This window comes from Dermochelys coriacea, chromosome 8 (genome assembly GCF_009764565.3).
Source record: "Dermochelys coriacea isolate rDerCor1 chromosome 8, rDerCor1.pri.v4, whole genome shotgun sequence".
Classification (NCBI taxonomy): Eukaryota; Metazoa; Chordata; order Testudines; family Dermochelyidae; genus Dermochelys; species Dermochelys coriacea.
In genome coordinates, this window is record NC_050075.1 from 61,286,574 (window position 1) to 61,311,255 (window position 24,682).

The following is a 24,682-nucleotide window of genomic DNA, read 5'->3' on the forward strand; positions in this document are numbered from 1 at the left end:
AATCAAACTGAGACTTTAATTTTGGTTTAAAAAAATATTAACAGCTAGATTTTTGGAATCCTTACTCATGAAATCTCCTGTTGCCATCATAACTGAATCAGTGCACTGTGGAGTACCTGAGTAAGGACTTCAGGATTAGGCCCCAGATGATTTATAAATTGTCGTGTGTATGTTCTGGTGTACTGAAAATGCTTTATTTGCTTTCCTTCCTACTTCTAGAAAATGGGTATTCCATCTAAATTGATCGTTTGTGGAATGACATCAAATGGCTTTACCATAGCAGACCCAGATGATAGAGGCATGTTGGATATATGTGGCTTTGACACAGGAGCTCTAGATGTCATTCGCAACTTTACTTTGGATTTGATTTAATCTGCTAGCATCTGTTATTCACAGTGGGTCCATTGCTGGCAAGAGACTCTGCCCTGAGAACTCCCAGCCAAATGTACTGTACTAAAATATGGCACATGATGCACATATCAGAATGATACCTTTTTGTAAAGAGAAAAGCAGATGATAAATTACTTTTTTTTTTTTTTTTGCACGTAGTTTAAAAATAACAATGGGAAAGCCTGCTAAACATAACTACGCAGTTTGATTTAATTTCACTTGTAATAGTTGAACAATACTAAGGTTTTCTGTCACTGTAAAATGCCTTTGTCTTCAATAATAAATTGATGAGTTACTTCTGGTATTGGGAGTCTGGGCAGGAAAGGGAAATGGTGTTATTGTTTTTAAATAGTGTCAATTTAACAGCAGTTTACTCAAGGTTCTTGGTTTGTTTTTTTAATATTTGTATTTGAGAAGAATAAGATTCAACCATTTCCATTGTTCAGTTTGAAATCTATAAAAGAAATTATTTTCTGGAGTGCACTAGACCATGTAACTGTGATGGAGTGTAAAATTACTTATCAAATTTTATACTGACAAAGTGAAAGTAGAAATATGTGATTTAAATTGTGATAATCAGACTTTTTCTGAACAGATTACTATCTGGATCTTCTAAAATAAAATATGTAACTTTTTTGGTAAATTGAAAGGCAGTTTTTGTACATTGCAATTTCCGCAGCACTATTGTAGAATTTGTATGCTTTGTAAGAAATCTCTACAAACTCTTTCTGGCAAAAGAAGTCATAAAATGACTTGTCCATGAAGTCATAAAATGAAGTCCCATCCTCCAAAGTAATAGCTTGCTGAGGTTTCATGTGCTTTTTCGATGAGGAAGATTAACAAATACATCTGAATTAGTGTGACTCTTAAGTTTTTGGTCATCATAACCAGAAAAAAATTAGCTGTTAATTTCTGTATTATCTGTTCATTCTTTTGAAGAAATCTTACCATCCAAAAGAGCACTTCTTAGCATTTGTTTTAAAAAGAAATTAAATCAGTAATCTGTTTTCAAAACTACTACTACTTTAGTGACATTCTTTGAGTGATCTTTCTGCATTTATACAGCTGCCCCCTTCACACTCAAAATCTTACTTGCTTAGCAATGTATTGGAAATGAGAGTTTTAATCTTCTGTATGACAATAAAGAAAGAAGAGGACAAAAGGCATAGGGGAGAAAGTTGTGTCTACAGATAACTTCTTGACTCTGTTTTAGAGCAGGAATTGATAGTAATGTGTTTTTTCTGTCTGTCTCTTCAGAATGTCACAGATTAAGAACACAAGTTTTATCCTTAAGTTTTTAAGTATTACTTTACATCTTTCCCTAAATTGTATGCATGTGGCTGTCAGTGTCCTGCTAGCTGTGGTTATTTTAAAAGATTAATTTGGTATTTGTTTGAAAAAAATTGTAGTTGTAAAATAAGCTAATTATAGTAAATAATACATCACACTTCTGTTGCTATGCTGAAAATATCCTTTGAGATGTAAAGCAGGTGTTCACATTTGAACAATGGATAAACTCTTGATATCTCCTTATTCAATATGTTTAAAGTATAAAGAAAATAAGTTTAATGTTAGTGTGTGTAGGATGGAGATTTTAGACTCTGACAATATTTAAAATGTAAACGGGTGACTGCATGCCCCAGGCTTACTGCCTCAATTTGTCAGACTAATGTTCAAGGTGTCGTACTACACATTTATGCCCTACTTCAAGGATTAATTAGAACAGTGAAGAGTCCCACTCTGTCATGAATTTTACATGGACAGTATTTGAGCTGTTTTTAAAATTGTCATTTGAAGAACTGGTGGTAATGGACTAGTGGCTTTCAGTCAAAGTGAATGGAACTTCTTTCAGTTAATAATTGGTGACAGTGCAGTAGTAGAATAAAGTTTTCAAAATGCGGGGCTACTAACAGTTTTTTCAGGTGACAACATCCAGAAGCAACTTCATTGCTTTCTTTGTAAAAGGAATTTCAAGATGCAGGTCCCCCATCTTATTTTTCTCTTTGTAATCTATCCTTTTGGAGTGAGAAATTCCCTAACATTTTCAAGCTTCCTGCAAAAGAGGTATAGAGAACGTGGGGAATGCACTCACTTGATCAAGATATGTTGCTAATTATTTCAAATAAACACATGGGTATCTTTTTTTTTAAATATATTTATTTTTTTTTCTAAATCATACAATAGTTGAATATTGAATAAAAATGTTTACTGCTGAGCCAGAGATGTTAATGAAAACTGGGTAGGTGTTGTAAGTACAGTTTATTATTGGGAAGTAATAAGAGTCTAGTGTTTAATATAAATATTACATGGATTGGAAAATTAGGAAACTGTGTACATAGAAAATATGAAATGACCTTATGCAATTCTTGCACAAACCTATGATAATTAAAAAGATTTGATGGGACTAATGACCGTACTAACAGATGAACAGTGGAAAATTACCCTAATACTGAATCATTGAAATAAACCCAGTTGAAAACCTAAATCCTAGATAAACAGAGTGAAGATAAACATTCAGTACAGTCTACAGCACATTAAGTACATCTGTTAGAGTTGTGTACCACTTCTAATCATATCCTCTCCATTACTGAAAGATTGAGTATGGAATATGCTCCTAAGTACTTACCTTGCTCTCTACTGAAAGATACTAATAGGGTACAATTTTACATTCTTACTGGTTTTGTTTGTACTGATAAGACTATATTGTCCTCTATGTGAGCTGTTCCCCAAAATGTTCCTATTAGTAGATGGATAGGGCTTGTGCCTTCCTTCCGTGGAAGTGGTAGAGAGAGGAGTCCTTTTCCCCAATAGCAGATTGCTTGAGATCCGCAAAGGCCTTACTTATGGCAGGAGCCGGGAGGCAAAGCAGAGGGGCTGCCGTCGCCTAAGCCTCCCTTGAAGGTTTCCAGAGTACAGAGAGGGAGAGCTGGAAGTTTAACACTGACAAGGTCAGTATTAGCGTACATGCTGAAGTCCCACAAGTCTGGAAGATGTATTTCCACTCACCTCATTCTCTTTTTGCATATGGTTCTGAACCCTAAGGTTGGGAGCATAGAGCATAACATATGCATAGAGCATAACATGATTGCTATGGTTGTTACGTTCTTCAGTCTTAAATCCAGTAACCGAACAGTTTCTAGTCTGCAGAACGAATAGGTCCAGATAATTTGCAAATTGCAGTGTGGATGTGTGTGTGGGGGGGGGAACTAGTCTAATAGTTACAGTAACATTAAAAAAAATACCATTAAAATGTGTGAGTTAAAGGCATAATTGCCAAACTTGATTCAGAATTAAATTATTTATGGTAAATATACTGTATTACCTTTTCACCAAAGAGGAGAGATGACCTTATCTTAATATTATTGTTTGCATTGGTGGAATACTTTGTTTCCATTTGGCTCTAGACAAAATACAATCAAGTATAATTGTGCACTGAGATTTATTACAGAAAGGATAAATTTAAGAGCTAGTTTGAAATTAAATTCAGTTTCTCAAAGTGAATATTTCCAAATGTCTGCAGTAGGCAAAAGTCCCGTTAGGGGTGTGATTTGATTTCCTGATACCTGCCTGAATAAAGAGGTTTTCAAATCAATTTCCATTTCACTAGAAACCCACATGCTAGATTTTCATTAGAGTTATTGATAGCTACAGAATACGTATGTGGGTTGTTTAAAGAATGAAAAACACTTAGTAATAGCTGGGTTTGTAATATAAAGTGCTGCTGTGCAAGAAGCTAATGGGGTTTGGAAGCATTTCAAAAATATTTAACATTATCCTAACACCTGAGAATAACGCCTAACTATTGTGTATATTTAAGGATGTAATGGTGACAGGCTTGTGCTTTGAGAAAGAGGGGGCGGAGGGGGGTGAGAACTGGAAGCATAATATGTAAGTAAAACCCAGGGTGATCAAGTGCTCCTTGATTTTATATGTCAAGAGCTTGCCTCAAAGAAGTTAGAGGATACTTTTTTGATCAGAGCAGTGACAACGGAGCCCAAACTATAGACCCATTGCTAGAAGAATATGTATGTGGATTTAGGACTTCAAAAAAACAACAACCTGACTTAAGATCCCAATTTGGGTAGCTCTTTACAAAGACAATTGGGGGTGGGGGAAAAGTGTTTCCTGAAAACACTTAGGCCATGTCCACACTTACCAGTAGATTGTCTCTGCTGTAATCGATGCAGCAGTGTCAAGTTAGCGATCTGTTGAAGACCCACTAAATAGATTGCAGAGCACTCTCCAGTCGATTCTGGTACTCCAGCTCCCCAGTTGCCGGGAGAGAGAGGGAAGTTGCCGGGAGAGCTTCTCCTGTCGACCCAGCATAGTGTAGACACCGGGGTAAGTTGACCTAAGCTACGTCGACTTCATTTATGTTATTCACATAACTGAACTAGTGTAATTTGGGTCGACTTGCCGCAGTAGTGTAGACCAGCCCTTAAATTCCCTCTCCCTTTTTACCTCATTTAGTTACATTTTAGTGTATTTGTTGTTTTTAAATTGTTTGATATATATAACAAAATCTAAAATATAGAAAAGTTAATTAATATGGAACTTAACAGGTTGTCAAGAATTGGGTTTTACACTGAGAAATTTGGATTTACGATAAAGAAGGAGAATTTGAGATCCATTTGTATTTTTTAAATACAGGAAAAAGTGTCATTTACTCACAATCCTAAAAATGGAAATGATGATCTAAAAATAAAGTCTACTCAGCTTCCAAATGTCATGGGGCCAGTTTGATAAAACAGCAGTAAAGTAACTGGCCATAAGACCACTCTGTGCCTAAAACACCTGTTAAGTCAGCTAGCTTGTAGACAGACATAATTATATAATTATGACATAATCAGTAATAAGACATCTTCAGTAATAAGAAGCAACATCTTTATACTCCTTTAAGCCCCTAAAATTGTGCTGTATAGCCTTTTAAGGACACACTAACTTTATATTCTTGGTTTAAAATGTATATAAATTAATCTAGACTCTTTTTTTTTTTAACCTGTTTGATTTACAAAGGCACTTATTCAGCTAACCATTGTTATCCATTGCAAAAACACTGCACTTCTTAATCATGTAGCTAGTTGGCTGCCTGCCCCAAGCTGGGGCATTAGTTGTGCCAGTTCTATCTATTGTCCTTGCCCCGTTTTGTTCTCCCATTGATACTGGGTTTTTTTTTTCCTCTTCCCCATCTCTGTTCTGTTCTTTAATTTTTACTTCTATTTAACTTTACAATTTGCCTTGTGCTTCTGATCTCATTCTGCACTCTAATAAGATTGTTGTTGGTTTGTAAAGTTGATGAGCAAGCTTTATTTTCTCATTTAAAAACTAACACCAGAGCATTCCTTTTATTTACAATTTTTTGCCTTAAATATTTTAAAACTTAAATAATTTTCATTTCTTTAGCATACGAATTGTAGGAAAAGTTATTTGTAACTAACTAGATCATATTTTTCATAAATTATAAAGTCAGAAGAGGCACCATTGGGATCGTCTAGTCTGATTTGTAAAATACAGGAAATATATCATTGCACATTAAAATCAAATTGTACAGTAGCATAAAATCTGCTTCTTTGAGTGCTTGCTTTAATGTCCATTCCAGTGTAAGTGGGCACGTGTTGCATACACTGTTGCCAGAAAGGTTTTTCCTCAAGAGGTATCCATTGTGTTGGCTCTGGTGCCCCCTAGTCATGCCCTCATGGCTGGGTATATAGGACACCTACCAACCCACTGCCCCTTCAGTTCCTTCTTACCGCCCGTGATGGTGTCTGGAACATCTCTGGTCTCTTGCAAGTGCTTCGTCTCAGTGGACTTTTTCTATAAAATAGTTGTAAATAGCTACTCTTAGTGGTTAATTAGAACTTAGAAGCAGTATAGTTATTAAATGTTTCCGGCTTAGTAAAGTTAGGCCACCTGGACCCAGGTGGCTGCCTCAGTCCCAGGAGTTCAATCAGTGAGCGGCGTGCCACAAACAGATGCCGGTTAGTGACCCACATAGTAGTTGTCTGAGGTGTCTAGTGGAGGCAGGAGCAATGCAGAATCTTCAGGAGCTTCAAGCCCAGGACAAAAAAGGACAGGGACAACAGACTTAAGTTCCTCCTCATGGGGGCAGCGCTTCGTCCCCCCTCAGAGCCGATTTCAGGTGGAATTGGCACTTGGATGTTGGTGAGGAGTGCCCTGGCCCCTCTGAGGGAGGCGGGGTGCCATTCCCTTTTCCTGGCACCAAGAAAGGACTCCGCACCGGTGACCCAGGACTCCTAGCACCGCCATGTGTCCCTGGTGGAAAACAAGTCAACACTGGCAACAGACTCCTGGCACCGCTCACTATCACCAGTACCAAAGAAGAAACAAAACAAGGCGGACCGGGGGTGCTCTCCAACTCCAAGTTCCACGAGTAATAGGGATGCTGTGAGGATGCGACCTGTGCCAGGCCACTCTGAGGCACCGATGGCGCATGCGACACAAGTCGACTCCAGCCCCGTAAAGTTTGTTGTTGAGTCCAGTGTCAGTGGACTCCCTCCACAGGGAAAGCTACTACAGCACAACAGCCCTGGCTCTACCATCTATGCCAGAATTTTTTGAGGCAGCAAGAGTCCTTTCCCTCCTGATGCCGCCTTCCCCAGCTGTCCAGGAACTGTTGGTGGCAGATCCAGCACCAAGGACCACCCGGGCAGGCGCCAGCGAAGGGCAAGCTGGCAATGATGGCATAGCACCGATCCCCTCCATCGCAGCACCGCTTTCTAGTACTGGTCGGTACCACCTTGGTCTCCAAGAAGCAAATTTTCCAACTCTGGTTTGGAAGCAGAGTCCAATGCTATGCACAGGAGCAGACATTGCTCAGCTCAGCGACACCCGGAGGCAGACATGGGCCAGGCCATGATGCTGGCTGCATGGTCACCAACACAATGGCAGCTTGCCACTGCTTCCAGACTTAATCTCCCAAGATCACGGTCTCTTATGTCACCCAAACCTCAAATCCCGCTACCTCATGGCTTGGAAACTCCAGTTTGCAAGGTGTTCTTGAGGTGTAGGACGCCTTCTACTAGGGCAACATACCTGGAAAAGTGGAAGAGGTTTTCGGTCTGGTCGATGCAGAAAGGTGTTTTGCCTACGGAATTATCACTGCCCTTCATCCTGGACTACCTGCTCCACTTAAAGCAGGAATGTCTGACGGTGTAATCCTATAAGGGTTCATCTGCCCACGATCTTTGTGTTTCACCCCGGGTGAATCGCCAATCGGTCTTCTCCAAAGCAATCTGTGGCTATTTCTTTAAGGGTCTGGAACGACTGTATTCACACATACAACAGCCCCTGCCTCCTTGGGACATCAACTTGGTGTTGTCGAGGCTGATCGGACCTACATTTGAGCTGCTGGTGACGTTCTCCCTGCTTTTACCTGTCTTAGAAGGTGGACTTCCTAGTCGCCATTACTTCTGCCAGAAGGGTCTCTGAGATCTGAATGCTCAGAATCACCGTGTATGGTCTCCTTCAAGGACAAGGTACTGCTGTGGCCACACCCATCTTTCCTGCCAAAGGTGGTCTTGCAATTTCATGGTAATCAGGATATCGTTCTGCCAGTCTTCTATCTGAAGATGCATGCTAATAGGGAAAAACAGAGACTACACTGCTGGATGTGAAGTGTGCACCAGCTTTTTACAGAGAAGGCCAAACCCTTTAGAAAGCTCACCCAGCTGTTCATAGCTATCACGGACAAAATGAAAGGCTGACCAGTCTTAGCTCAAAGAATCTTATCATGGATCACCTGTATCCACACACATGACCTAGCAAAGGTCCCAGTTCCTAGGTTGACAGCCCACTCTACAAGAGCTCAAGCATCATCGATAGCGTTTGTGTGGCACAAATGTCAATCCAGAATATCTGTAGAGTGGCAACATGGTTGTCGAGTCATATGTTCATGACACACTATCCTATCACTTAACAAGCTAGAGATGACTCAGGCTTCAGCTGAGCAGTGCTACAATCAGCATGCCAATGAACTCCAAACCTTCCACCTGCACAACTGTTTCAGTCACCTACATCGGAATGGACATGAGCAAGCACTTGAAGAAAAAACAGTTACTAACCATCCGTAACTGTTGTTTGAGATACGTTGCTCGTGTCCATTCCAAAATCTGCCCGCCTTACCCCTCTATCGGAGTTAGCTGACAAGAAGGAAATTAGGGGTTGGCAGGATGCTTGTATACCGCACCATCAGGGTGCGACTCTAGTGGGCACCAGAGCCTACCCGACAGATACCACTGAGGGAAAAACTTTCCGGTGATGGTGCATGCAGCATGTGCACAGCTACATTGGAATGGATATGAGCAACACATTTCTAAGAACAATAATTATGGAAGGTAGTAACAGGTTTTTATTTTTTTCTTTTCTTTTTGGAAAATAATTCTCAAAGATAATCCAACACCTACCATTTGATGATTTAATAGGCTTTAAAATTGTACAAGCTAATTTAAAATACTTGTCTAAAAATAAAGTCTCTATTTCTATAGTTTGTATAGTGATCATGCTCTCTATTTTTAAAATATATTGAGTTATATTCCCATAATAAAGGGACCTATTAAATTAATATTCTGGATAGATAGGCAGCTTTGCAACATTAGTGAAATTTTCTTGTGTCTAGAATGTAGGCAGAAATTTGAGAAAGGAGATTTATTTATCATGTATAGGCTTCGAATTAATTTAACAATATTTCTGCATTTTTACAGGTTTATGCTAGCTATTTTCAAAGGTTTTATAGAGATATGTACAGTGAATACATGGTTTGAACAGACTTATTCTTGTAACAGGTAGAAGTTTTTACCGTACCATAAGATTGCATAACATACAGCATTACTGAAAATATTGTCTGAGTGAGGAATATGGGAAAAAGGTAAGTCAGTAAGATGGTATATGTGCTGCTTGTCATACCTAAAATTGAGGTTAAGTTTAACAAATCTCAGCAGAAGGTATGATGCCTGTAAATGTTACATGTGGGTTTATAGTTTCTAATATTGTGACATTTTTCCTTCAGATATTTTTGCGTTTTGAATGAAAGTTTAAATAAATATATGGTAACACTTAAAGGTAAGAACATATAAAAATGATTATTTGACAAATAATGAATAGAAATAATGATAAATGGTACCAACTAATAAATGTTATCAGCTGCTTAATAGTTGAGCTCAACAGGTAACAAATAAAATGACTATTCTATTACACTTTCCTTTTAAAGTACGGTACTGAAATAATTGTTTTAAAAGTCACTTTCTTGTGCAGTAGTTCTGCTCCTGAGGTGTATTCAAATTTCTATAGGCATAACTAACTAATTTACAGTAAATTCCCTCCCCCAATTTATTACACATTTTAGCAATGCAGAGTTCGGTCCAGGTGAGAAACCTTGATTCTGTTTGATTCAAGCATCATGATCAACATAACTGAATTCCTATTGGAGAATCTTTTTTTTTTATTGGTGATGTATGTGTTTAACTCTCAGTTCCCAGATTGAATTTGCAGGCTAGCAATTAGAAAAACAATGTGTAATTGTAAGCTATACAGTTTTGATCCGAAGTCATTGATTAACAATAAATGTGGAACGCTCCCTTCTCATAATGCAGATTTTAGAGTCCTGTTTTAGTGTAGAAATCTCACTTTAAAATTATATATATGGCTTTGTGCTACTTTCTATAGAGTAAAACTAAATTCATTTGAGAAAAGATCTTTGGAAGGAAGCCTTAATTTGGTAAATAATGACATTAACCATTTGAGTACCTTAACATATTCATCTTTATTTAGTAAATGGGCACTCATTAGTATCTATAAGCACTCAGTGTGTTTCCTGAACTATTAGTGGAATTTTGCCTTAAACAATTTCCTCAGATTACTAGAGCATAGAACTCAAATGGTTAGTATTTTTAGGAAGATTTTTAAAAATTTACAGGTAACAAAATGAAAAGTAAGGTATTGAGAAAATTCCTTTGCATGCTATTATTTTTTTACACTCGAAGATTTACTAGTCTTCATCTGAGGTCTTGTTTTTAATTGGCAGACCTAAGTAATCTACATAGAGGAAAAAAAGAAGAAAAATCTTTACCAGCATTTGTACAAAATAGTTTTTATTTCGTACAAAATTAGTGAGAGAGGTATACATTTGTGTGTTTAATTTGATGGATATGTCCTTGTAAATCAAAACTTACCAGGGCAGTGAAGAAGTTAGCAAAATGTAGTAAACTTTGCAATAATAATAAAATATATATCCAGGATCAGTGTGTTTATTAACTCTTTATATATGTTAAAGATGCACTGTGCCTTTCAGAAACTGTGGACAGGGTGTATTATTTAAACTGAAAAATTATTGCAACCTAAAAAGTTCAGTCCGATAAAGTGTATTGTGAGAATAAGTATGCAGGTCTTAAATTACATGGGGTCTCCTTCTAATCATATTCTCTGCTCTGAAAAGATATTTGATGCTACATCTCTTTTGAGAAGGAACTGTCTCCTACTGTGAATTTGTACAGTAGTCTGGGGCCACAATCCTAAGTGAGACCTCTGGGCACCACTTTAATACAAATAGTGACTAATAATTCATCAGCCATAAGCCTTTTTTATTGTGAATAGTGCACCTTTAACAGTGTAATGGTCCATTTTGAGGAAGAAAAGGATATGCTTTCCTGTTTGCATATTAACAACATTTCTCAAATACTGCAGGGTTTGCTGTTGCCAATATCCTGGCCTTAGATGTACATTATATTGAAATTATTATTTTTAGACGTTTACTTGCAAGTGAAATAATGCTAATAAACTGCATTATGACTGTAGAATTTGATACGAGTACTAAATAAACTCTATGAATAGCAGACTATATTTTGTTTGGTTATTTATTTTCATATGGTGGTGAAGTCACATTAAACAAATCCATGGCTGTGCATTTTGGTGTGAGCAAAAATCTGGCTAGATCCTGAAACAGTAATCTTGATTTTATATTTGGAAAATGGTGTGTAGTTGTTTTGCTCAGCCAGGGCTGGAAAAACCAATCCTTTGTTGGACAGACTGGAGAGAGAGAGAGGTATCAATAACTTGCCCAGCACACATGCCCTCTAATTTCCTAAAAATGTATATTCCATCTTCTCAAGACCTTGGATTTACATCTTGTGGCCCAGATAATGGAGGAGGAGGACACAGAAAAATGAGGGAGGAAGGCAAAACCCAAATCTCCTTTAACTCAGAAGTAGCAATTAAGTTAGCCTCGTACCCACCTATCTCCTGTAAACAGAGGAGATTGCAGTGTTTGGACTTAAAACAGCCCTTTCCTAGTTTTGTAAGGTTTTTTTGAGAGTGGTAGCAATTCATTGGAACTGCTTTCCTGGAAGACAATTATAGATAAGCACCCTATTAGGGGAAGTTGGTTGCAATTGGAAGACCTTTGTGGAGAGCCTCCATAATTTGAATAAGCAACCACATTTCTTGAGGGTTTTGAGCCCTCAAACCTTTAGAAGATAATCATATTAAAACAACCTGAAATTGAACAGAATGTGCACACAACCCTCTTAACAGGCCCCAGATTGGCTTCTTTGAAGAATGGTCTCTAGGAAAACGTTTAAAATCTTGACCACTATGATGTATCAAGTTTGACACATCCAGTCAACATGAACAACATCCAACATGAACAATGTGAACAACTGTTCACTTCCTCTGAGACACAAATTTTAAGGGGAAGTTCATATCCGTGATTTAGGGTAACATTTCTGACCAGAATGTTGTCATTTTTTAATTTATTTTAACACATTTACAAACCAGGATCTTCACTACTAACGTTAAACTTTAAAGAAATCAGAGCATTTGGAAATATGAAAATTCAGATAAGGGGCACACAACACTAATTCAATACCCATAAAGACACCTGCCTCCCATCTTTTTGGTTGACGTGTGAAATGTGCAATACAAAATATTTAGTTATATAACTTGCTTCCAGCATGAAGTGCAATTCTTTGTCCCCCACTTAAGTTTTCTAAAACAGTAACTTGACTGGCATATAGGTATACTGTGAGGCATATCACTAGTGTTTATACAGCACTTTGAAATCCTTCATTGGAAGCCACTGCCAAGCTTCCATTGACTGTAGTCTCCCCATACTTAAGCAAGTAAGTCGCTTTTGATCTCAACTTCAGTCATAGCATATCTATCCCAAATTTCTGAAGCAGAGTTTATGGATGGAAATTTCAAGTTAATCAGTCATGACCTTTGAAATGGGATTTAAAGATTTCAATTTTTTTGAAATTGCCACAGATAAACCACAATAAGTTAGCCTACCAACTCCAAATTTGTTTCACTAGTTATTAGTGAAATTATTTAGGGCTTGTCTATATGGGGAATTTGCCTGGGATAGCTATTCTGCAACAGCCATTCTGGAATAGTTCCTCATGTGGACACTTCTGGAATAAAGGCTAGTCAACATGGGCAGTTATTCCAAAATAGTTATTCCTGATCAACTCTACACGTGAACACCCTTGTTCCACATTAGCTTGAAGCATTGGATTAGTTTCGTTGGAACCGTTTCATAAATTTCTTACCCTCTCTATTCCCAAGCCCAAGGGAGGGAGAGGTGCCAGTTAATGATACCTACCTCCCACAGGACAAGTAAGGGTCTATCCAGGTCTGAGAAGAAGGAAGGGGAACCACAAAGGGCAGGACCACCAGGGTTGTGCACTAGCTCCTCTACATAAGAATACAAGAATAGCCATTAAGAATCAGATCAATGGTCCATCTATCCCAGTATCCCAACAGTAGCTAATGCCGGTGCCTCAAAGGGAATGAACAGGTAATCATTGGGTGATCCATCTCATCATCCAGTCCCAGCATGTGGCAGTCAGAAACTTAGGGACACCCAGAGCATAGAGTTGCATCACTCACCATCTTGGCTAATAGCCACTGATTGACCTATCCTTCATGAATTTATCCAAGTCTGTTTTGAATCCAGGTGTACTTTTCATCTTCACAACATCCCCTAGCAACAAGTTCCACAGGTTCACTATTGCATGTTACATGAAGTACTTCCCTTTGTTTTAAACGTGCTGCCTATTAATTTCATTGTGTGACACCTAGTTCTTGTGTTACGTGAAGGGGTAAAAATGCTTTCACTTCCTCCACACCATTCATGATTTTATAGACCTGCATCATATCCCCCCCTCCATCATCTCTTTTCCAAGCTGAACAGTCCTAATCCTTTTAATCTTTCCTCATGTGGAAGCTGTTCCATACCCTTAATTTTTGTTGCCCTTCTCTGTACCTTGTCCATTTCCAATATACCTTTTTAGAGATAGGGCAACCAAAATGGCACAGTATTCAAGGTTTGGGCGTACCATCGATTTAGAGAGTGGCATTATGATATTTATTGTCTTATCTGTCCCTTTCCTGATATTCTATTAGCTCTTTTAACTGCTGCTGCCTATGGAGCAGATGTTTTCAGAGAGCTATCCACAATGACTCCAAGATCTTTCTTGAGTGATAACAGCTAATTTAGACCCCCTCCATTTTGAATGTATAGTAGGAATTATGTTTTTTAATATGCATTACTTTGCATTTATCAACACAATTTCATCTCCCATTTTGTTCCCCAGTCAGCCAGTGTTATGAAATCCCCTTGTAACTCTTTGCAGTCTACTTTGGACTTAACTTTCTTGAGTAATTTTGTATCATCTTCAAACTTTGCCACCTCCTTGTTTATCCCCTTTTCCAGAACATTTATGAACATGTTCAATAGCACTGGTCCCAGTATAGATTCCTGGGGCAGGAGGACAGTTATTTCTCTTTCCATTCTGAAAACTGATCATTTATTCCTACCCTTTGTTTTCTGTCTTTTAACCAGTTACTGATCCATGAGGATCTTCCCTCTTATCCCATGACTACTTAAGAGCCTTTGGTGAGGGACATTGTTAAAGGCTTTCTGAAAAACTAAGGTTTCAGAGTAGCAGCCGTGTTAGTCTGTATTCGCAAAAAGAAAAGGAGTACTTGTGGCACCTTAGAGACTAACAAATTTATTAGAGCATAAGCTTTCGTGAGCTACAGCTCACTTCATCGAACGCATCCAATGAAGTGAGCTGTAGCTCACGAAAGCTTATGCTCTAATAAATTTTAGTCTCTAAGGTGCCACAAGTACTCCTTTTCTTTTTGAAAAACTAAGTACACTATATCCACTGGATTCTTCCTTGTCCACGTTTGTTGACCCCACCCCTTCAAAGAATTCTAATAGATTGTTGAGGCATGATTTCCCTTTACAAAAGCCATGTTGACTTTCCCAAAAAATCATGTTCATCTAGGTGTCTGATGATTTTGTTCTTTGCTAATACTATAGATTCAGTGAATTTGCCTGGTACTGAAACTGGCTTACTGGCCTGTAATTGCCAAGATCTCCTTTGGAGCCTTTTTTTATAAATTGGCATCAAATTAGCTATCTTCCAGCCTTCTGGAAGGGAAGCTGATTTAAGTGATAGGTTACATACCACAATTAGTAGTTCTGCAATTTCGTATTTGAGTTCCTTCAGAACTCTTGGGTGAATATCATCTGGTCTTGGTGACTTATTTCTGTTTATCAATTTGTTCCAAAACCTCATCCATAGACACTTCAATATAGGACAGTTCCTCAGATTTGTCACTTTAAAAGAATGACTCAGGTGTGGGAAGTCTCCCTCCCATCTTGAGCAGTGAAGACCAATGCAAAAAATTAATTTAGCTTCTCCACAATGGCCTTGTCTTTCTAGAGTGCTGCTTTAGCACCTTGATTGTCCAGTGGTCTCACTGATTGTTTGGCAGGCTTCCTGCTTCTGATGCTCTTAAAAAAGATGGTGTTAGTTTTTGAGTCTTTTGCTAGTTGCTCTTCAAATTCAGAGAGAACATAAGACTGAGCAGGAGTGATGTTCCTGCTCAGACAACTGCAAGAACCTTACCATGGCACATGCTACAGGCAATTGGAGATCTCAGGAGAAGCCTTAGCAGCACCAGAAGCTCTGGAGGACTGGCAAATTGATATAAATGAAATAATGCCAGCTTTGTGAGGTACATCTTAGGTACAAGGTAAGTAAGTTGTATGTGGCCTCCTTTTTATTTGCAGAGCTTAACTAAACATCTAGGTAAGGTGGATACGTATCAACAAACTGGGAGAGAGGAAAATCTTGAAAATAGAATTTTTGATTTAAAACACTGAAAGTTGGAGGGTTTTAAAAATGGAAATACACATACATACTTTTCCTTCTTCCCATAGACAACCTTAATCATGATCTGTAAGGAATAATAAATTGGTCCTGGTTTCTTTTTATAATGTATAAAGGCAGGATTTTGTCACCAAAATTTTGCTTGACTTAGTTTAGGTTTAGTAATTCAGGATGGGTCCATCCTTGTAGAATGTGTGGTGATTTGAAGAACACATGAAACATGAGATTGAGACTGGAAGTGGAGCATTTAAGAGGGGAAGGGATTTTGTGTCTGTTCAGAACTTTTTTTAAAACCTATTTAATTCCAATGCTTAATTGACAGAGAAAAAAGGATGTCTTGGGTAAAAAAATCTGACATAGCCTTCAATTAAAGGCCTCCTGAAGTGCTAGGAAAATCTTGTGGGGGTCAGAGCATCAATACTGTTTTACAACAAAGCCAAGGAAAACTAAACTTGATACACCTAATTTTTTTTAACAGGCATCCTTTATGATTAACAGCTCCTCCCTCCCATGACAATTTAGCACCAAGCTTTAAGATAGCTAGCAGCTATAAGACTGATATCTATGTAACAAGGCAGATATTCATGACAGTAGTAACCAAGGGAGGTTTTAAAAAAAAAAAAATGCTCTTTTCTGCAACAGCTGTGCAGTTTTATACTAAGATGAAGCTTTAAGAGGATCTCAAGCTGTGTGTATTACGCTGCTGCAATGTAACTGCTGGTGTATAAGATGCTGGGATGAGTCTGTCACACTACAGCAGGGAAATGTTCAGAACCATACCGTTGAGGGGGAAGTGGGTTGACAAATGGAGAACTGAAAGGGAAAGGAATGAAGCATGGCAGAAATATGGCAGATTTACTCTAATTAGCTGTTACACAGTGCTCGTTACCCAAAGACCTCAAAGCGCCTTACAGAGGAAAGTAAATATAAAACTGTCCCCGTTTTACAGATGAGTTGAGAGGTGAAGTGATTTGCCCCATGTCATATACTTGAGTGGTCCAGCCAAAAATAAAGCAAGGATGAGTCCCAGTTCACTGTCTTATCCCAATGACTACATTATGGCCAACTGTTCAATTCAAATTCCTTTGACCACCTATCTGCCCTGTTTTAATTAACTGTTAATTATTAATTATAACATATTATACTGTTCTAGCTATTAGTACAGAATTTGCAATGTTTGACCTATAATATCGTGCATAGGGACTACATAGCTTCCCAGGCTGTTTTTATTATGCATATGTCTGAAAGCCTCTCCTCTGCAAGTAATTTCTATGCCATAACAAAACTTATGCGAGCCATGCATTTACCTGATTAGTGTGCACCGCTGCACTGCAGGAGCTCTGATAACCTACTGGTGGTGCCTTTACCACGCGTTAGTAGTATTAACACTAGTTAAATTACTGTATTTGTATTACTCCAACAGTTCCCTGCCAAAACTTAACTCATGACTTAAAAGCTACTTGCAACTGATAAGTGAGGCTTTTCCTGGCACTTGAAGAGGCCTAAACTGTTTTCAGATTTTAATTTTATTTTTTAAAGTTTCTAGCCCATATGATTGTGAGGTGAATTTAAATAAACTGAAGCAATGTTGTCTTTCTGACTAAAGACAGATTGTTTCAGTCCCCCTGGGACTGCTCAAAGCTCTTTCAAGCAGCAAACAAAGTAATAGCTCTCTCAACAGTTGGCATGCTGGTACTCAGAATGTGATGGGGGACCGAAAGAAATGACAAAGTGAATTTCATACTACTGCTGGAAAAGCTTGGGGCAGCACCTGAGCTGTTGTCTCAGAACTAGAGGTAGACTTCCCAATCTTGCATGCTGTCTTCTAAGTAGTAAGTAAATAGCAGTGAGATATGTCAGCGCCTGAAAAAGTTAGGTGGAAAGCACAGCCGGGAAAAAAAAAAAACTGCTTATTTCAAAGTTACACAAAAGGAACTGAGTCAGTATGTAACTTACATTTTTAAAAGTACATATATATTGCATATAGACAATTGAACACAGATGGACATAACCTATATTTCTATATAAAATCTACTTGCTATAGTTACATGTAATATTACAGCGCTTGAACGATTAGACAAAGCTTTGTTTACCTTATATATTTGTATATAGTCAGATTCACTTTTACCATGTATGTTGGACCTTCACCACATTTAAAAAAAAATGGAATAATTGTAAAACTACTAAAATTGGCAGGGGAGTCCACAGCAGATGTAGTAACTACATTATTGAAACAGAACAGACTGGTTAAGTGTCTCAAAGTGATTAGAACTTAACACTGTGTTTAAAAAAATAAGTTTCCAACTGTTACTTGAGAGTATATACAGAACTGTAAGAAAAACTCTACTGTAGCTTACCATTATACTGTCTTTAATAACAGCGTTTACATTTGCAGAAATGTAATTAAAATCTCAGTAACTGCAGCCTTCATATAAACAAACATTAACTGGTTCTTTTTAGTGTCTTCAGTGTACATAATTGGACAAAAGAATCAATCTTTAACACTGACTAGATTTTATAGGAAATACTAAATTGCACAGTCATCTTTTGTTCCAACACAATTACAGTAAAATTAGCTAGAAAGTATAGCAAACCAACTCACATTACAATCAATAGGATACTACAAGGTCTTAAAGGTGATAAGCAGTGCAAGTTTTCACTAGTTGTGTTTGTCACCTATTTCACAGAACCTCATGTACCAATTTTTAACATTTAAAACATGTCCTTTATGTCTCCAAAGCCCTGTAACAAAAATATTAGCTAATCCACACAAAAGCTCTGTGAGGTAGGTAATTGTTTTTACTTGCATTTTATGAACAGTGAAGCTGAGGCAGGGAGGACTTAAGTATTGCCCAAGGCCGTAATGTCTGTGTTAGATAAATTATTTCAAATGGACGAATTACTCGCTCCAAACGAGTTAGGTTAGTAGACCATGCTGCGCATATAGCCCTAAATTTTCAAGTTTGGGTGCTTAACAATTGGCACCTAAATTCAAAGAGTTAGGCCCCCAAATAAATGGCCTAATTTTAGACCTTGTGGGCTCTCAAAGTCTCTGAAAGTCAGGCCATTTATTTAGAAGCCCTAAGATGGATTTTAGGTATCCAACATCTAGATTAGGGGCACTTTTGTAACTAAGGCTAAGGTAGGCCACATGGCAGATTAGAATTTTTCGCTCTTCTCATTTGACATTGATGAACTAATGGAAGCAGCTTGCCTTGCTGGTGAAGCCTTTGAGTATCTGTAGCACCTCCGATGAAAGCCCCATTAATAAACACTCTTGGAACCTGTTAAGTATATGAAAATTACATGTGTTATTTTGTTGGAGGTAGGATAAAAAACCAAGTGTGGTCATGCATGCTGCCGCACTGCCACATAAACTTAGCAAGTATGTAAAAGCTTAGCATTCCTATTTGATGCACCATATTAGTGGACAGTCTTACATTTCCATAATAACTTTCTATAAAAGAGGTCCCGAGATGCTTTACATTAAAGAGAGGCATCACGGCACCTTATCCTTAAAAGTAAGATACATCATTTGCACATAGGTTTAAAAACATGCAGTGAAAAAACACTTGGTTCAAATGAAGTTACAGGGACTTGTTACAAAGACAGAATGTAATTCCCAAAGTTGCTAGGATAATGGGGCTAACACTTTTACCCAAGCAAAAAGTGTTCCTGATGAATTTCAGTTTTGTATCTTTGATGTGACCTTTGTTTAAAGTCTCATCTGAAAGACAGCAGGATGAGCAGTACACTAATTATCATAACTTTGGAGTGGTATGTCAGTACCATGAGGAATGTCAGATATCTTGCAGAATCTTTACTACAGCTTCCTGAAGCAACTTGTGTGTTACTTAGTAGCTCATATATAAAGTTCAATGCAGCTAGCACACAAGATCTGATGAGGTCACAGTTGGTGGGCTATTGCTTCAGTGAATTAGCCCCCATCTATTTTAGTTACTACAGCTGAAAAGATGTACTCACTGTCCTGCCACCAGTCATTTGATGAAGAATGTCTTGAAACTGGCTTCCATTTTCATACATGTCTAGTTCTACTGCTGTGTAATTTACATTCATATCCTGGAACAGTTTCTTTGCCATTTTGCAGTAGGCACATGTTGTTTTCGAGAAAATCACTACACAGTTGTCTGAAATGGTTTCCTGTATTTTTTTTTTTTTAAAAAAGGTTGAGTCAATGTATTCTGCACATGGGTACTAATTAAATTAATTAATCAATCACATTCTTAAAAGATAAAAGACTTTGACAAAAGCAGTATGTTTTATCTTTTCATTATGGTATAAACTACCAAAAGTTATAAGTAGGTGTTTCCAGTGGGGTCCTACAAGGATTAGTTCTTGACCCTATGTTATTTAACATTTTTTATCAATGAACTGGAAGAAAACAAATATCATTACTGATTAAGCTTGCAAGAGCCACAAAGATTGGGGAAGTGGTAAATAATGAAGAGGATAGATCACTGTTAAAGAGCTATCATGATCACTCTGTAAGGTGGGCGTAAGCAAACAATGTGTGTTTTGAAATGGCCAAATGTGAAGTTCCTATCTAGAAACAAAGAATGTAGGCTGTACTTACAGTACGGGGGACTCTATCCTGGGAAGAGGAGAGTCTAAAAAAGGATTGGGGGTGGTGGATAATCATCTCAACTCAGGCTCCTAGTGAGACACTGGGGCCAAAAGGGCTAATACACTTCTTGGATGTATAATCAGAGGAATAGTGAATATGAGTAGAGATATTTTACCTCTGTGAGGCATACATTTTAACAGTGAGGGTAATTAACCACTGGAAGAATTTACCAAGGGCTGTGGTAGTTTCTCCATCACTGCATACCCTTCTAAACCCTTCTAAAATTACTATCCATTTTTCAAAGGCTAGAAATAATAATTCTTTCTGAATAATAAATGACCCCTTTATTTACCTGGATCTTGTTCTCAGCAACAGCATTAGACAATCCCATTGAAGTAGATGGATTATTTCCCATTCTAAAAACAAAAATGTTAGAAGTATAAAACCTCTTTTTGAAAAAAAAACACTTTTTATGGTTCACAGGTTATTTTAAATACGACACTAAGGATTTCTGTCAAAACAACTTCACTACCCTCAACCCATTATATGTTGGTTTCTTTAAATTCTAATTACTAAGGTCTAGTTCAAGACTGAAAGCTCTCCGAGGCAAAAACTGTCAGTTTTTACATATTGGCAAAGTGCCCAGAACAGAGACAGCTTGACTCAGTCTATCCACACATCAGAAACCCACTGGTTGCCCAAGATCTTGTCTCTGCAGGGTTTGGCATTGCACGGCAGCCCTTAGTTTGAAGTGAATTACAGAAACATTCCTTTTCAAAATGCCACCTAAGGAAGGGATTATCTACAGTAGAATATTTTGCTTATTTAATTATGCTGGTGTAATTAAAGCGGCAAACCCAGGCTCGCCAGGATGCAGTTGCAAGTGGGCCAAAGGTGCCTGCACTGGGAGAGCTGATTCTGCTTTGCGTGCTAGGGATTAAAGCGGTGCAACTTGATCCTTAACACACCAACAACACTCACTCCCCCTCCCCCAGTTTACTATACCAGTGTAACTCTCCTAGTCCTAAAGGAGACCAGACCGGTACTGGTATGCCCGGGGGGGGGGTCCCCTATTTGCCTTGGGCTCGGCTGTTTATCTGCCCCGATGTGGCGGCGCTGCTGAGAGCCGTGGGGGGGCCGCCGGCGGAGCAGCTGCTGGCAGGCTCAGCCGGCCTGGCTCGCTCCCCGCCGGGCTAGAAGTGCCCCGCAGCAGGGGAGCGGATCCTGAGCGCGGCTCAGCACCGGCGCGGTGCTCGGCGGCGACACGGGGTCGGGGACAGTGGGGCGACGGGGCGGGGCGGAACCGGGGACTCAGGGGGTGCGCGGCCCCGACCCGCCGCACGGACCTGAGCCGGCTGCCGGCGGCGCGCGGGCTCCCCACAAGGCCATGAGCTCGCCGGGCCGGGGGAGGAGCCCGGCCGCCTCCCGCGCGAGCTGGGCTGCCCGCCGCGCTGCCTGCCCGCGTTCTCGCGCGACCCTCGCGCCTGCCGCCCCTCCCCCTCCCCCCCGGAGCCCAGGGACCCCCCCCCGCCCCTGGGGCCCCCCCCGATCCCATAGCGCTGGCCCGGGGAGAGCAGTCCCTGCGCCGCTCCTGGCAGCCCTTTGTTGGGCTCCCCCAACCTCCTTCTCCACAACCCGCCCCGCAACATGTCCCTCTCCCTGGCCATGGTACCTCAGCCGCCCTCTGCTACTGCACTACAACGGAGGCTCATCTGGCAGCCCCTGGTTGCGCGCTCCTGTCCCGGGGAGAGGTGGGCACAGTGCAGTGCCTTGTTTTGGGAGGGTTAGTTAGTGTTAACCCACATTCTTATGTATTGGTGTCAGAGAAGGCAAGGTCGAAGAAACGCCTTGGCCCAGGGGGCAGAAGGTGGCGAGGTTTGTGATGGTTCTTGGGGGAGTTCATTCTACTGTCTTAGGGTTGGTTTACACAACACAGCTAGGTCCACATAAGGCAGCTGCACACGCTCCTGGCCAGGAACAGGGAGCAGAGGGAGGAGGCAGCGGGCCCGGAACCCAGGATCCTGTGGGCAGCGGGCTCCTGGCAGGGGCACCGGGCTCCTGGCAGGGAGCGCCAGCAGAGCCAAGAGATCTCTCAGCACCCTGCACTGCCCCTCTAAGCTGGTGGCAGCGTTCCCTGTGAGAGCGCACACCACCAACCAAGGAGGTAGTGTGGACATACACCACCACAGTAATTAATGGGTGACTGTAAACTGACCTAATATAAGTCAACTTAAGTTTCTAGTGTAGACATACCTGCAGACTGGTAAAGTTCTGTTTCTTGCATGAAGTTTTACCCAGGTTATTTATAGAGCGTTCCATTGTGCCACAAGAGCAAGTTGTCAGCACTCTTCTCCCTGGCGCTGAAGGGGTCTTTTAGATATTCTGGGCTCAGGCCATGTCATGCTTTGAATCAGGCCTTGAACTTTCTTTGGTATTCTATGGGAAGCCAGTTTAGAGAGGAGAGTATGAGATGCTTGCAGCAGCCTATCTTGCTGAGAAGACATGGTGCAGTGTGTATACTAGGTGGAGTTTCCTGAGTGCTGAAGAAGTCCAGGTATATCACATTGCTGTAGTTCAGCCAAGAAGTGATGAAGGCATGAATAACTAAGGCCAGGTCATCGTTGACCACATGGACATCATCTTCTAGCAATTGGAGATGATAGAATGAGTCACTCTCAGCTACTTCTGTGAGAGCTTAGCATCAGCAAGAATCCAAGATTACTCTTACTACAGATTGAATTGAGCAATTTTGGGGTGTACCTTCAGCCAAGGAGACTGTTTTCAAAGGGCTTTCCTCTGGTCACCAGCATCCTCTCTCTCTCTTGCTGAGGTTCAGCTAAGCTTCTCCCAGCTGTTTCATCATAGGCTAATCTTATTCAAGACTGGCCAGCTTGATGGCAGTGGGTGGTCATATACGTAAAGGATAGGTAGTGTGTCATCTGCCTATTGGTGGCACTTGAGTCCATGTTGTCTGACCAGTAATCTTTTGTTTTAGAATCCCAAGGTCACACAGGTCAATTTCAGAGCTGAGAAAAGAAGCCAAAATACTGCTTTCTATCTGCCAGCCAACCATTGGGAAATACTAGACAGTTTGCTCATACCTCTCCCTTGTCAGCTCTCCATCTCATTTTAATCTCCATTGCAAAGTAACTTTTCTCCTTTATAGTTTTCTTTCTTCCTCTGCTTTTACTTACCTGTGTAATTGTATTACAGTGCAACTTCAAATATAAAACAAAATCTTCCTGTTACATGAAACAATCATGAAAATCCATACATTACCTGATCCTCAATTATCTGAACATGTTCAATATCCCTCATGACATTTTGGATAATCAAGGTAGTACAATTTTATCGCTGAAAAGCATTTTAAGATACAGTCTGTAAGAAAGAGCTATAGAAAAGAAACTTAATTGTATTGCCATTTCTCTGCAGCCACAGCATTTCGTGTGCAGTGGGCAAGGGGGAAGCATCAGCTCTCCTCCCTTCCTCCCTGTTTCTCCTGCATGCGCCACCTTTCTGGAGACACTGGTGGGACACACAACACTGAAGGAACAAGGCGAGGGGCAGGTGAGGAGGCGGTGCCATGAGGCGAGCAGCAGGCCGGGGGGAGTGAGGGAAGCACGTGTGGAGGAGTAAGGAGGCAGCCATGAGCCAGCAGCGGTGCGGGAGGGGATCTGGTTGTAGCGGGGGATGAGGGGATGAGGCGAGTGGCGGTGTGTTAGGAGGCGGCCGGGGGTCTGGGCTAGCAGAGAGTGAGGAGATGAGCAGTGAACCACCCAGTGAGCGGGGGTTCTCGTGGTGGGCAGGAGAGTGGCTGTGGCAGGAGAGTTAGAAGGCAAGTGGCGGACGCTTGGGAGGCTAGCCCCCAAACTCCACCTGTTCTGCCCCTGCTAACCTCTGGCAGTTAGAGCCCTGAGATCTCCCGCTTCCCCTGTGGCTGGAGCCACAAGCCCACAGCCCTGAGCACCCCACACCTCGGCTGGAGGAGCCCCAGGCTGGCCAAAGCCCTGAGACACCCACGCCCCCCACACACAGCTGCCCAGAGGAGCCCTGGGCCGGCCAAAACCAGAGTGCCTACCCCCCTTGACCTGCCCCCCCTGCTCCCCACCTACCCGAAGAAGCCCCGTGCCAGCCTCAGTCATGCCTCCCCTCCTCTCCCCTCCCCTCCCCCAGACCCAAGCCACCCAGATATGTTTTTCATTATTATTTGGACTTCTATTATGTGAAAGCATTTTTAAATTTACTTCAGAAGTGTTGTACGGACAACCACTTTTACCTAAAAAGCAAAAGAAAAATAATAAAAAAGACAAGATGTGCACAGCACCTTATTTGTGTTTCTATTCTGTTAGGTCCAGTAAGGAATAGAGATAACTGTGCTTTTTTATTATTATTATTGATTCTGCAAAAAAAAAATCAAAACCTTACATAAATAAATTATAATTTTGTATGGATATATACTTTAGTAATTTAGGAAAAATAAATAATTTTAGGAAAAAGCGTCAGTGCAGCC

The 24,682-nt window shown here is 40.3% G+C and overlaps 2 protein-coding genes and 1 long non-coding RNA gene across 4 annotated transcripts in view; 1 reads left to right on the forward strand and 2 right to left on the reverse strand.

Moving 5' to 3' along the window:
• RO60 (Ro60, Y RNA binding protein) overlaps positions 1-11,237 on the forward strand; it is a 34,341-nt gene extending 23,104 nt beyond the window's left edge. For both annotated transcript variants that reach the window (XM_038414361.2, XM_038414360.2), the window contains exon 9: positions 220-11,237. In XM_038414361.2, the coding sequence (XP_038270289.1) occupies positions 220-372 (153 nt within the window). In that variant the 3' untranslated portion in view covers positions 373-11,237. The remainder of the gene's footprint in view (positions 1-219) is intronic.
• LOC122455619 lies at positions 7,850-13,217 on the reverse strand. Its single transcript, XR_006273942.1, has 2 exons — positions 11,637-13,217; positions 7,850-7,986 (listed from the first exon to the last, which is right to left on the reverse strand). It is a non-coding gene; the product is annotated as an uncharacterized LOC122455619 (long non-coding RNA).
• Positions 13,218-17,940: 4,723 nt separating this feature from the next.
• On the reverse strand, positions 17,941-21,652 carry GLRX2 (glutaredoxin 2). Its single transcript, XM_038413239.2, has 4 exons — positions 21,519-21,652; positions 20,525-20,588; positions 19,572-19,748; positions 17,941-18,871 (listed from the first exon to the last, which is right to left on the reverse strand). The coding sequence occupies exons 2-4, from the start codon at positions 20,585-20,587 to the stop codon at positions 18,725-18,727; spliced, it is 387 nt and encodes a 128-aa protein (XP_038269167.1). The 5' UTR covers position 20,588; positions 21,519-21,652; the 3' UTR covers positions 17,941-18,724.
• Positions 21,653-24,682: the final 3,030 nt, after the last annotated feature.

What these genes read in the sequence shown, in the direction of transcription:
- GLRX2 (XM_038413239.2), bottom strand. Translation starts at nt 20,587, where the DNA reads ATGGGAAATAATCCATCTACTTCAATGGGATTGTCTAATGCTGTTGCT. An exon ending in TTGCTGAGAACAAGATCCAG is followed by an intron (nt 19,749 to 20,524) that starts GTAAATAAAGGG and finishes AAAAAAATACAG; the next exon opens with GAAACCATTTCAGACAACTG. An exon ending in AAATGACTGGTGGCAGGACA is followed by an intron (nt 18,872 to 19,571) that starts GTGAGTACATCT and finishes TATACTTAACAG; the next exon opens with GTTCCAAGAGTGTTTATTAA.